Source organism: Salminus brasiliensis, chromosome 11 (assembly GCF_030463535.1).
Source record: "Salminus brasiliensis chromosome 11, fSalBra1.hap2, whole genome shotgun sequence".
Classification (NCBI taxonomy): domain Eukaryota; kingdom Metazoa; phylum Chordata; class Actinopteri; order Characiformes; family Bryconidae; genus Salminus; species Salminus brasiliensis.
This window is the reverse complement of record NC_132888.1, coordinates 19,111,585-19,126,196: the sequence shown is the minus strand read 5'-3', so window position 1 is coordinate 19,126,196 and position 14,612 is coordinate 19,111,585. Positions and strand designations below refer to the sequence as shown.

The window sequence follows — 14,612 nt, the reverse complement described above, 5'->3', positions numbered from 1 at the left end:
CTATTCTAAATGTTTAAACTCAACCATGATCCATTCACCTATTGTGCGTACTACTGATTGCTTGTGTGGATTACACACATTTGTCACCTGTACATCTGCATGTTATTAACAGGGACAATATGCTTCCCTTTGTTTTCACACCAAACTTCTGTAACCAAGATCACACACTGTCTGAAAAAATACAATATTTAGCCACATTTCTTTTGGTTACGCTGTCAAAATATTTGCTCAAATCGTTAATGATTGATGAGAGGATGAGACCAAATGTTTACGAAGATCCTCCTGTGGGCTGATCTCATTTAAAAAGGAAGCTGCACCAGTTTGAAACCAGACTTCATCATGGTAGTTGGTGGGTTTCCTGTACGGGAAGGGCTTCTGTTAGCCTGTCTCCTCTTTCTTCCTGTCCATGGAGAAACCCCAGGGCCGTAAGTAATCCCAAAAGATGTCTAAAATGTAGTAGTATATTCATATTAACTAACCATGTTAGTTAGTGGTCATGTAGATGTGTTCTGTGTGGTAGAAAAGAGATAAATACAGTACATTTAAAATGTTAGAAGATCATTTTATCTTAAATCACTTTATAGATTTTCATCAAACTGTGTTAAAAGATTATAGACAATATCAAAGACAGTGAATGAGAACATTCAGTACAAAGTCGCTTTTGTAATTCCTAAACCAAATTTGATTTAAAATTGAAACACTTGATTCAGGTTTTTAAGCAATTTCCACTTATCCCAGAAGTAGTTGAAAAGCCAAGAAAAAAAGTTTGGTGTCCAGCTTTTACATAAATACATACTCAAACACTTCTTTCAGTCCACTCAGTAAGTTTTACCACAGCATTTACCAAACAAGTCTGCGAGACTTAAATGAAGACTTGGATGTGGTTTGAGTGGGTTGAGAGAAGTATATCGGCATGTATTCACACTAAAGATTTGAATGACATCTGCTAGTGTTTGTTAGCAACTGTGACAGTTATTCAGGAACTAATTACCCCATCCGACAAACATTACAATGTACACAATCACTTTTATATATATCACTATATATATAATCTTTCTTTTTCTATAGACATGCATTAAAATATATAAGTCTTTAAAATCCCTTATTTTATGCGGTATTGAAGGATTCTGGATGTTCCAGTGTGAGGTTAACTCTTGCTAACTTAAGATTTCACAACCACAATATTGATCAGGTGTTTTGTTATATATGACTATAGACACTCAGTTTTGCAACAGAATAAGGTCAGCTGGTAACTCAGACTTGTCTTGACCTTTGCACAGTGGATTCTTACATAATTCACAGCTTCAGTAAAGTCTAATAGTTATTATTGGCATGGAAAACTCATATTACAGTATATATTTGGTATATAATGTGCATATATCCCACCCCCATGTGCAATTAAGAGTCTTTTACTGTAAATAATATTGTTTATTGCTTTTTTAATTCTTATTTATATTGTGTATATAGTGTAAATTATTTATCCAAATTTTTGTAACTGAGTGTCCTGCTATCCCTTTCTGCTGCTACACTGTGAATTTCCCCACTGCGGGACTAATAAAGGATTATCTTATCTTATCTTATCTTATCTTATCTTATATAAGATGTTTATGGTGTCTTAAATGACCCCTTTTTATAATCTTAATTCTTTATTTCTAAATTGCTCTGTCCTATAAATCTGTTGATGTGCCCTAATGAAAAGGGCAGGTTACTCTTGTAATAGTGAATTACCTGAACAACACCTCAATATACTGCTTCTTGTCTTTAGATACTTCATGGTGACATTTCCAGCAGTGATCGAGTCTGGCTCTGAGGCTAAACTGTGTGTTAGTCTTCTGAAGCCGAATGAGACTCTGCTGATGACCATTTATCTGGTTCACGACAACCAGAACAGAACACTTCTACAGGAGACAGTGGAGGAGGAATTTCACAGCTGCTCTCAGTTTAAGGTCAGGAAACGTCTGCTGGTATTATTCAAGTTAGATGTGTTTGAGAGTGTAGAACAGCACAGCAGATAATGTGATCTCTGCAGGCTCCACAGGTTGAAGGTCAGTCAGTGCAGGAGATCAAAGTCGAGGTCAAAGGTGAACATTTTGTGATGACAGAGAAGAGGAAAGTTATGTTTAAATCCTACAACCCACTGACCTTCATCCAGACTGATAAACCAATCTACAATCCAGGACAAACAGGTACATCTTAATTTCTGCAATATTTCTCACCTTTCCAAATGATGCTTTAATGGTTTTGCAGCAGTATCTATCTGCTGCATCTGTATGGTCAAGGCTTGAATGACAATATTAGGCTTTCAGTAATATACATACAGCAACCTTTAGTGGGGCAGTGGTGGCTCAGTGGTTAGAGCATTGATTTATTGATGACAGGGTTATGGATTCGATAGAGGGGTACACTAGGCTGCCGGCTGTGCGGAAAAGTGATCAAGATTGATAATAGCTGGTAGTTTTTCTGTGTCTCCATAAAATACATTCATTGCTCATTGGATTAACCCACAGACAGTACAATGCAAAGGTCCTAGGAGCTCAGTGAAGATCTAGGAAGAATGATCGTAGATTTACACAAGTCAGACATGTCTCTTGGAGCCATTTCTAAACAGCTGCAGATTCCAGGATCATAGCATTTTGCTACTGTACGTGTTGGGTGATGTAGGCACTTTTCCATGATCTAAAAGAAGACAAAAACTCATTACTTATGTAATGACCTTCCAGAAATGCTGAACTTAAGCCTATCAAAAATATGTGTACTGTACTAATATAAGTGAGGCCCGTGCCAGGAAACCAACACATTTAATTAAAGTCCATCAGTTCTTCAAAAAAAAAAAATATGATGGCTAACAATAGATATCTTTTACAGAGCAATATGATTACTTGAACTGGCTGCTGACAATTTACTTGATTACATTAAATTAAATATTATTAAAATATTAATATATTAATATATTTATATATGATTTATGTTTTTCACAGTGAATTTTAGAGTTGTCACTATAAGTGCTAATTTAGTCCCACTTGAAGAGGAGGTAAGACATGTTTTATTGTTACTTTTTTCAGAAAGAAAAAATCTGAACAATTATTTTTATTTAATTTCATTCCATTTAGTAGCATTTTCTTTTACACCCAGTAATGTTTTGATACCATTTGAATTGAAGACGTTTGTATTGTGTGGAGTGATTCTATGTTCTAATCCTACTGACTTCTCTACAGTACAGCATGCTGACACTTGCGGTGAGCTGGAAACACACTTTATTATACATTTCATGAAACCTATTGATTTATAATCTCTGTAAACATTTTCAGCACTTTCTTTATACTGTCAATGCAGCAAGTTAACGTTTTGCATTCTATGGAAAAAACAAACAGGATAATAATGGTAACAGGATCGGGCAGTGGACAAATGTGTCCTCAACAGGCCTGATACTGCAGCTTTCTCACCAGCTGAACGCTGAGGCTCCTGAAGGCCAGTACAAACTGGAGGCTAAAACTGGGGATAGGTTGATCACACATTACTTTAAGGTGAAAAAGTATGGTAAGTGTCAGTTGTAGGATATTACTATTTCTGCTGATGATAAAGTATCCAGTTAATTTACTACAATAAAAAAGGTTTTGCATTTAGTTCTGCCCAGGTTTGAGATTACAGTGAAAGCTCCAGAAGAACAGAGTGTTGGTGTGGAGGAGCTTAAGATAGAGGCTTGTGGAAAGTGAGTGATGGTTTCAAGACTAAAACAAACATTTTACAACTTAGAAAATAATTGTGAAACCAAGATTGACTTGAGTATGGAGAAGAAATGTAAGGACTCTTGATCTTAAGCATTCATTCCATGTTAATTCAACATTACAGTGAAATCTGTTGAATTAAAGCTGAACATCTGAACATTGATCATATGAAATCCATTAAGGTGGTATACAAAGGAAAATTTGCAAAATAATGTCTCATGGCTTTAAAGGTTTTGTATGTTTTGTAGGTACACATACGGACAGCCAGTACCCGGTAAAGCACTCGTACAAGTGTGTCGGAAATTTGTACATTTGTATTATCAGGGTGTCCAAATGATAACACCATGCCTGGTTGAAAATGTAGAGGTGTGTATTATTTTTGATACTCTAATGCTATAATAAAGCATAATACTATACTTCTAACTTTCTAATAACATTATTCTCAACAAGTGTTTGCTTTTGTTTTTTTTGTAGATGAGTGAGAATGGCTGTGCATCCCATATATTCAACATGTCTCTTTTTATCAACTCTGAATTTGAACACAATTTTAGAGATTCTCTTGACATTCATGTTATAATGACAGAGGAAGGGACAGGTGAGTCAAGTATAGATCTGAATTAACTATGAAGATAATAAGAAATGGATTTGAGAATAATGAATTCATTGTTGTTAAATCAGTAACATGCTTGTTGTCACTTTTGATTTTTTAGGTATTTCCATGGTAAAATCTGAAACTACAGCTATTACTTATGAAATTGGTAAAGCTGAGTTTCTTGATTTACCAAAAAACTTTGAACGGGACACAGTTATAGAAGGAAAAGTAAGTCTTTCTCATGCTGTCTTATGTAATTTCTCATGTTTATTATGTGGTGAGATTTGAGTTGTCTGACATTTTTCATTACATCTTCTATCACTGATAAACAGATCAAAGTTACAGCCTATGGTGGAAAGCCAATTCCAAACAAGGAAGTTTATCTATTAAAAGATCAACATTGGCCTCCAACACTACTTTTTAATCTTACTACGGATGAAAATGGATTGGCCAGATTTGCAGTTAATGCACCTGCTGAACCTGAAACTGAGATTTCATTGATGGTATGGTATGCTATGTTTTCAGGAAGTGTTGACAATTTGTGTAAAATTTCTGTCCCTTTTTAAAAACCAGTTCTTGTTTCACTGTCATCTAGGCAAGTGTCTATCCTGACAACAAATACCGTGGATACAAAAAACCTTTCTTCAGAAGCAGTGATGCTCAAATTCGACTCCTCCAACCTGCTACACCTTACAGTCCAGTGTACAGTGAAGTATCTATAGAGGGCTTAGAGGAACCATTGAAGTGTGATTCTGAAGTTTCCATTAACATTAAGTACTATATTATTGGAGAGACCACTGAGAATTACAGCACTGATCTTATTTACACGGTGAGTTCATACAGTAATAATGTAAAGAGAAATAGTGAACACTTGCATTTCCTCTATTCTGACGGCTCTTAATGACTTACAGTTGTCTGTTGTTTGTCAATATTGTGAATTTTGACTATTTGCTCCAGGTTTTATCCAAAGGAGTCATAGTCCATCATGGCTATGAGAAAGTTGAAGTAAAAGACTCCACAAGACTCGTAGAGGGAGAAGTCTCATTTAAACTGCATGTTGGTATTGAGATGGCTCCTGTAGTGCAGGTTCTGGTGTACGGTGTACTGCCCAGTGAGAACGTCATCGCTGCTAGCAAGAATTTCAATGTGGAAAAATGTTTCAGAAACAAGGTAAAGCAGCACATTTATTATTACTCTTTTCTTATGATTACAGTGAAAAAGCTAAATCAGTATCAACATGTTTCCATCCTGATCTTCAGGTGTTGCTGCAGTTCTCTCCCACTGAAGCTGTTCCTGGTGAGGAAAACACTCTCCAGCTCTCAGCTCTGCCTGGTTCACTGTGTGCTCTCAGTGCTGTGGATCAGAGCGTGTTCATCATGGAGGACGGAAAACGTCTTGACACTGACACGGTGAGGTCCAAAATGACTGAATGTTTAGGTTTTAATGGCTTTTAAAAGTTTTTGATTTTTCCTAATTTTACTGTATATTAAAATTTTTACTAACCAACACTAAATGTTTTGTTGTGTATGCTATAATTAACTATAAATGAAAATACTGGACTAGTCCCCCACACAATACTGGACTAGACCAGAAAGTACACTAATTGTGCTGTGGAATGAATGCTATTTAAACTAGTTTTACTCATTTATATTTGTAATCAATATGTGTAGATTATAATTCATTCAAATTTATTATAACTCATGTACTGATAAAATATTATAATTTTGTTTACTACTTTTGCCTTAAGGCTTAAATAAAGGCTGGTGTATTATTATTCTGGGTCTCTGGTTTTCCGTAATATGTAGATGTAGTAAGAATATGAGATGTTAAATGTTACTAACATAATGTACACTGGATTTAGACGATCACTGATTTTTATCTTGGTAAACACACACAAATACATCTTACAACTCTCTTAAAGCAGACCCAGATCTTCATTGATGTCACACTAACAAATATATGTGGTTTAGAACATGGTATAACTTACTTTAGTTTATTAATTTATTATTAATTAAAAGGTGGCATCCATTCAGAGTAACCAAAACTACTTATATTAAGTGATAAGTAACATGGCTCCAATTACGGTCTATCATGCCATCTAAACATGTTCAGACAATCAAAAGGGTTTGACATGTATTTACAGAGATAAGATTGCCACAGCCTAGTCCAGTGTTTGTCAGCAATATTTGCCATACGACTCCCATTGTAAGCCACACATTGTACATTGTAAGGACCACACATCACAAATTGATATCTTGGCTGATTATAAATAAATAAGGTGATTTAGATTTTCACAGTTCTACTACTATAAGCGGTACAGTATTACACTAATACAAAGACAACTGCCTTTTAAATTTGCTCATTTCTGTCATTGTGTCCTTTCTATCATGTAAATATAATGATACACACAGTATTTGCCTGTGTTGAGACTTATTGCGAAATATAATAATAAATGAAATAAATTAAATGATTATGAATTTACTTTTTAATTCTTCTATACTTCTACTATTATAGGTCTTCAATCTGTTGCCAGTGACCTCAGTATCAGATTATATCAATGAAGTTGAAGATGGGCAGGAATGTTTGCATGTTAGACCTCGACGATATGCAAGTGGTGACCATGCTTACAATGCAATAAAGGTAACTGAACCTTTGTAAAATCTTCTGTAATGCTTAAACAAATTACAATTTATTTTATTAATCATGTTATTAATTAAAGAAGTAAAAAGTAAGATGTAAATGTAATTTGCAACAAACTACGTCAAATATGCATCTATTTTGCTATACTGTACTGAGTAATGATTTTGCATCACTTTACAGCACGTGGGGCTCAAGATGGTGACTAATCTGGCTGTTAGAGAACCTCAGTGTTTGATCTACAAAGGCATACAGTATCATCTTGGCTATGGTGATTTTCGATGCACATCCATTAATATGGCTTAATATTTCTTATGTATGCTAATGTCTTCTATGATATGGTAATTGTTCATGTTTTTGTGCAGTCCATCAAATATATTATTCGAGAACTGATATGGATCATCCTGTAGCCCTTGAAATGGAAGGTTCATATATTGCAGACTCTGAACCTCTTGAAACAATTCGCAAATTCTTCCCGGAAACATGGATATGGCAACTTGCTGAAATAGGGTTAGTGTATCGGCATAACATATTTATAGAGCTTTTTTGTGTGTGCATGTTTTGTATTTGATGTTTAAACAAATAAACATGCATTATTTATTAGGATACACTAAGCTTTACATGTTATTAATCTCATAAACTGCAAGTTCATGCTTGTACTATAAAAAATATTTTTCACATTTTCACATTTAAATGTTTCACACAATCCAACTAATATGAAAGGTATTACATACAGTGTATCACAAAAGTGAGTACACCCCTCACATTTCTGCAGATATTTAGTAGTATATCTATTCATGAAAAGAATATCTTATAACACGAAATAACAAAAGGACACTTTGACACAATGAAAAGTAGTCTGTGTGCAGCTTATATAACAGTGTAAATTTATTCTTCCCTCAAAATAACTCAATATACAGCCATTAATGTCTACATCCCTAAGAGACTACACCCCTAAATGTCCAAATTGAGCACCGCTTGTCATTTTCCCTCCAAAATGTCATGTGACTCATTAGTGTTACTAGGTCTCAGGTGTGCATAGCGAGCAGGTGTGTTACATTTTGTAGTACAGCTCTCACACTCATTCATACTGGTCACTGAAAGTTCCAACATGGCACCTCATGGCAAAGAACTCTCTGAGGATCTTAAAAGATGAATTGTTACACTACATGAAGATGGCCAAGGCTACAAAACCCTGAAACTGAGCTGCAGCACAGTGGCCAAGATCATCCAGCGTTTTAAAAGAGCAGGGTCCCAATCAGAACAGACCTCGCATTGGTCGTCCGAAGAAGCTAAGTGCATGTGCTCAGTGTCACATCCAAATGTTGTCTTTGAAAGATAGGCGCAGAAGTGCTGTCAGCATTGCTGCAGAGATTGAAGAGGTGGGGGGTCAGTGCTCTGACCATATGCTGCACACTACATCAAATTGGTCTGCATGGCTGTCACCCCAGAAGGAAGCCTCTTCTGAAGTCTGTACACAAGAAAGCCCGCAAACAGTTTGCTGGAGACATGTCAACAAACAACATGGATTACTGGAACCATGTCCTATGGTTTGATGAGACCAAGATTAATTTGTTTGGTTTAGATGGTCTCAAGCATGTGTGGCGGCAATTAGGTAAAGAGTACAAAGATAAGTGTGTCATGCCTACAGTCAAGGTGGTGGGAATGCCATGGTCTGGGGCTGCATGAGTGCAGCAGGTGTTGGGGAGTTACATTTCATTGAGGGACGCATGCAGTACTCCAATATGTACTGTGAAATACTGAAGCAGAGCATGATCCCCTCCCTCCGGAAACTGGGTCGCAGGGCAGTGTTCCAGCATGATAATGACCCCAAACACATCTCTAAGATGACCACTGCTATTGAAGAGGCTGAGGGTAAAGATGATGGACTGGCCAAGCATGTCTCCAGACCTAAATCCAATGTCCCATGAAAAAATATCTAAAGAAATGTGAGGGGTGTACTCACTTTTGTGATAAACTGTATATATGTCATACCTTTACAATACACACAGAAATATTTTTTCTCATCTGTGTTTGCATCTGTTTGGAGCGTAAGAACATGTCCTGTTTCTTTTTAAATTCTAGGCTGTTTCACATTGCCAGCCAGGTTCTGTTGAACTGGTTTGGCAATAATCATGTCTGAGTGTAGCTAGTAAAATTTACCACTTAGTCAATTTAATTTGGTTTACTAGTAAATTTAGTAGCTAAGCAGCAATTACTTTTTTGTGGGTGATAAAGGTTTAGAATTAATCTAATCTAATAAATCTACATACTAATGTCTTTATATTGTGTTAAAATTAGTTGGATGAATCTAAAACATTTAAATATGACAAATAAGCAAAAATAAAAGAAATAATGATAATTTTTCACAGAACTGTAACTACATTATCAATACATGAGCAATAATATGAGTCAGTGCTTCTTTTTTCACAGGGATTCTGGATCAGCTCAGGTTCCTGTCACTGTTCCTGACACCATCACCACTTGGGAGATGGACACTTTCTGCCTGTCCTCTGGAGGTCTGGGAGTGGCTCCTCCTGCTCAGCTTCGTGTCTTCCAGCCCTTCTTCCTGGAGCTCTCACTGCCCTACTCCATCATCCGGGGAGAAGAGTTTGAGCTGAAGGCCACTGTCTTTAACTACCTCTCCAAGTGCATCATGGTACTGTAAGATCAGTCCTGTCTGTCTTCACCAGTCTCTAATCAATTAACATTCACAGCAAGCTGATCTCCTGTGTTTCACTGACAGGTTAAAGTGACTCCGGCTCCTTCCTCACACTACACTCTAAAAGCCTCCTCTGATGAGCAGTATTCATCCTGTCTGTGTGCAAATGGTAGAAAGACCTTCAGATGGACTCTTCTTCCCTCTGTACTTGGTGAGAGTTCTGAAACTTTAGTTTAGACATTATCACACACCTCTGTTTTTCCTCAATGCTAATAAACTCCTCTCTGTATCCTCTGGTGTGTTGTAGGGGTCTTGAATGTGACAGTCAGTGCTGAGGCAGAACAGTCACAGACTGTGTGTGACAATGAGATTGTGAGTGTTCCTGAAAGAGGCCGCATTGACACAGTCACACGAAGCCTGCTGGTGAAGGTAGGTCTTGGTGTAAAAATGGTGTAAGAAAACCCAGTTTGAATATAATTGTAATAGTAATGGCAGTATTGGTTATAGCAGTAGTAATAACAGCAGTAGTAATGGCTGTTGTGGCAATGGCAACAGTGGTAAGGGCATGAGTGGTAATAGCAGTAGTAGTAATGGCAGTAGTGGTAATAACAGTAGTACTAATGGTAGTAGTGGTAATAGCAGTAGTAGTAATGGTAGTAGTGGTAATAGCAGTAGTAGTAATGGCAGTAGTGGTAATAGCAGTAGTAGTAATGGCAATAGTAGTAGAAGCAGTACAATTATTGCTATGAATTAATGGTGTGTTTTTTATGTAGGCTGAAGGAACTGAAAAATCCAAGAGCCAGAGTTGGTTGCTGTGTCCACAAGGTTAATTTAGATATTTGCATTTCATTTTTCATTTTGCTTATATCCTTAATAACAACAATGAGGAAGCAGTAATGTACTCTTAGTAGACGCAATACCTCACTGCTCAGTAACGCTACCTATTGACACTTAAATTCACAGGAAACAGTGTTTCAGAGGAGCTGGAGTTGACTCTTCCTGAAGATGTAATAGAGGGGTCGGCACGAGCTTCTGTTTCAGTGCTGGGTAAGAAAACGTTATCTCAGTCTGTTACATAGTCAAAGCTTATTAGCTACTTTTAGGATATTATAAATACATGCTGTGTAATACATGTTTCTTTTTCCTAGTTTTAATTTAAAAGCAGTTGTTTAATGCACCATTGTGTATTATTTAAATGTAAATTATTAATAATATGTATAGTAGTGTGTAAATTAAGTATAGTATTGTGTTTTTTTTTATTCTTATTTTTTAATGTCTTTTTTTTATTTTTGTAGGAGACATTCTGGGTCGTGCCCTACAGAATATTGATGGGTTGCTGAAGATGCCTTATGGCTGTGGAGAACAAAACATTGCTCTGCTCTCCCCCAATATCTACATTCTTCAGTACCTCGAGAACACCCAACAGCTCACCCCAGCCATCCGAGAAAGAGCTACTGGTTTCCTCAAGAGCGGTGAGAGAACTGAGCTTTATGAAGAAATCCAGGTGACAGTAAGCATATTGAATAGACTCTGAGTCTATACTAAACCAGCTGAAAAAGGATTTCTCTTTTATGTAGGATATCAGAGACAGTTGAACTACAAGCATTTCAATGGTGCGTACAGCACATTTGGAGGAGGAGAAGGAAATACATGGTGAGAACGTCCTACAGAAAGTCAGTAATAATTAGTTTATTTTTATTTTGAAATATAAATTTATATGAGTTTATTTCCACCACCAGGTTAAGTGCTTTTGTCATGAGGACTTTTGGGAAAGCACAGCGTTACATCTTTATTGATCCAGAAAACATTGCCAGAACAAAGGAATGGCTGATAAGTAAACAGAGATCAGATGGCTGTTTTATAAGACAGGGAAGACTGTTCAACAACAGGATGAAGGTGTGTGTTATTAGTTACTCGTTACAAAGTGATTTAGATAAATGATTTCTATTTTTAATAACCTTGTAATGTATTGTAGGGTGGTGTAAATGATGAAGTGACCATCACTGCATACATCACAGCATCACTGCTTGAATTGGGCCATACAGCAGAGGTATATTAGAACCTTATATTCATGTGGAATACTTTCAGTATGGATGTTGGGGGAAATTAATCAGCAATTTCCCTGTATTTTTTCTGTATTTTCTTCTACACCCTAATTCACGTTTTGCTTACAGGATCCAGTTGTGAGTAAAGGGTTATCATGCTTGAAGTCCTCTCTTGGTAACCTGACAAACACCTACGCCTCTGCCCTGCTGGCCTACACATTTAGTCTGGCTGGAGAGAATGAAATTCGAGGGCAGCTGCTAAAGAAACTGGATGGTGATTCCATTTCAGGAGGTATGGATTGATTAACATATCATTATAAGTTAATTACATAGTTTGTGAGCATTGTGACTAATGGAGTTATGATTTCTCCACATTTCTTGTTTTCCTTTCATTATAGATGGTCGTCTTCACTGGTCTCAGTCTGCAGTAGATGACTCCGACTCCTTGGCAGTGGAGATCAGCTCTTACGTGTTGCTAGCTGTTCTCTCTACTGGTGAACTCACTGCTGCTGATTTGGGCTATGCTAACAGGATTGTCAGCTGGCTGGTGAGGCAGCAGAATCCTTACGGAGGCTTCTCCTCCACACAGGTACTCAAAGTCTATACATTTCTTTTTGGTGGTTGCATAGTGGATACACAGAGAAATCAGTGTTGATATTGCTAATCGTTAATATTTATGTTTGGATCAGGACACAGTGGTGGCGCTCCAGGCTCTGGCTCTATACTCCACCAAAGTGTACAGCTCAGATGGCTCCAGCACAGTAACTGTGCAGTCAGCAGATAAAGAGACTCACAGCTTTGACCTGAACCAGAACAACAAGTTACTGTACCAGGAGAAATCACTACAGCATGTTCCTGGAAAATACAGTGTTTCAGTGGAGGGCTCTACTTGCGCCTCTGTGCAGGTCAGTGTATTGAATATGCATCTTATATCCAGTGTAATTAGTGTTTGAGATTCTGTCCTTTTATCTTGATAATTTTTTTATTTTTTATATATGAGCTGACTTACCAACCCCACCAAAAGAGACCATATTGGAAATCCGTTTGAGAGCAGGTCTATAAACCCATTGTCCAGTTGAGAGGTTGAGCAGGGCAGAATACAATGCTTCTAAGTTTATAAATTGTTCTGCAGAATAGATGCATTTGTGTAGGTCTATCTGCAGTTAATAAGTCAATTCAAGTGCTCTGTGCTATATAATGCATCTAAAAGTGACAATGTGAGTATTTGTGGTTCACTGATGTGATCTATTTTTTCCCCCTATGCAGATGGCTCTTTTCTACAATATACCCACACCCACTGCACCCAGTACACTGAGCCTCAAGGCAAAAGCTGAAGGAAATTGCACAAAATCAATTGGATATACGCTGGCTATCAACTTTTCAGTAAAGTAAGAATGTATTTAAAATGTTAATTCTGATTAAGAACTGTATTTGATTTTTTGATATTATAAATAGTGGGAGATATTATTATAGCTGGTGCCGTTTGGTGAAACCTCACAGTGAGTATTTGTTTTGTCTTCTTTTCCTCTCAGATATGATGGAGCACTAAACAGCACTAATATGGTCATAGTAGATCTAAAAATCCTCTCAGGATTTACAGCAGATCCCAGTTCTGTAAGTATTGGGTTTTTAATATGTACACGTATCATTTGAGAAATGCTATTTAAACGTGTATTTAACAAATGCAGAGCAGTAATCCTCTTGTTTCCTCAGCTAAAATACAGCCTATTTGTGGAGCGAGTCGATTCCAAAGATGACCATGTGATCATGTACATAAAAAAGGTCAGTGTACTGTTTCATTGTACACTGTTCATGTATGTTCAGTTTCAGAAGAGCAGATTCAGAAAAGTACTGCATATGCTAATGAGAAACCTCCTTTAACAATAAATTCCCCCAAAAATAGCAAACACATGTTTACAGTCCAGTGTCTGGTGTTTCTGTTTAACAGCTCCCAAGGAATAATCCTATTAATTATCAGCTACATATTAAACAAGTGCTGCCAGTCAAGAACCTCAAACCAGCTGTGATCAAAGTTTATGATTACTATCAACCAGGTAAGCATTTCCCAGTCTGTGATTCTGACACTATTACTGTAACTGTACTGATTTTATTTACTGACTTTATTTTTTACTGTTTTTGTTCAGGTGACCAGTCTGAAACCGAGTACTCCTCCCCCTGTGTGTAAGGCTTCACATCTGCAGCCTCACAGAACAAGACCAAAAGGACCTGGATGTTTATTTTGTTTATTTTCTTATCCTGATTTTATTCATCTTTAATCGGAGATACCAGAGTGAGACTGTCAGAGTTGAAATAAATATGAACATTAAACTATGTCTGAGTTTGACTGACCATCAGCTTAGGGTTTTTTGATTGACGTTACTAAGAGTGACACTGCACAACAATCCCACACACTAATCAAACATGTGTGAGTCTGTCTTTGTTTTGTCTTTCAAAGCACAAGTTTAAATGGGGGGACCTATACATAATTAGATTATTCATTCAGTGGAGCTGAAAGATCTCAAATGTATTTTACCATACCAATACCTCATAACTTCCTGTAAGTGATCATGACCACATAAAAGGATTGACCAACACAGCACTGTGAGAAGAGTCCAAGAAGCCAAGTGCAGATCTGAGAAGGATGATCCTAGTCTTAATAAGGAATGTCTTTTGAAATCATCTCTTAATAACAAACAAGTTGTTGCAAACATTATGGGGCCTGCCATATGGCCTGCCATGAGCTGGAAGCTGCTGGAACACCAATATCACTGACTACAGTTAAGCAAGTTTTATGTTGACATGAACTGAGCAGCCCTTTCTCCAAAAATGATAGCTTCATTCTTGCCTGAAGTTTGCAGCTTATTGCATGGACAGGGGAAAAAACAAAACCAAACTTGATGCAAACACCAAACAAGTAAATGTAGCAATATGTCTGGGTGTTCATGTGAGAA

At 37.0% G+C, this 14,612-nt stretch overlaps 1 protein-coding gene across 1 annotated transcript; it reads left to right on the top strand.

Annotated features, from left to right (window-relative positions):
- Positions 1-316: 316 nt before the first annotated feature.
- On the top strand, positions 317-13,992 carry LOC140565890 (alpha-2-macroglobulin-like). Its single transcript, XM_072692088.1, has 34 exons — positions 317-425; positions 1,766-1,946; positions 2,030-2,186; positions 2,979-3,031; positions 3,216-3,236; positions 3,372-3,537; positions 3,625-3,709; positions 3,974-4,091; positions 4,200-4,320; positions 4,436-4,545; positions 4,650-4,820; positions 4,913-5,146; positions 5,275-5,487; positions 5,577-5,726; positions 6,832-6,957; positions 7,138-7,225; positions 7,320-7,464; positions 9,388-9,613; positions 9,701-9,827; positions 9,924-10,045; positions 10,390-10,441; positions 10,580-10,663; positions 10,912-11,088; positions 11,194-11,269; positions 11,356-11,512; positions 11,592-11,666; positions 11,791-11,953; positions 12,060-12,250; positions 12,351-12,566; positions 12,928-13,049; positions 13,194-13,275; positions 13,375-13,443; positions 13,610-13,715; positions 13,806-13,992. The coding sequence occupies exons 1-34, from the start codon at positions 340-342 to the stop codon at positions 13,844-13,846; spliced, it is 4,311 nt and encodes a 1,436-aa protein (XP_072548189.1). The 5' UTR covers positions 317-339; the 3' UTR covers positions 13,847-13,992.
- The last annotated feature ends 620 nt before the right edge of the window (positions 13,993-14,612 follow it).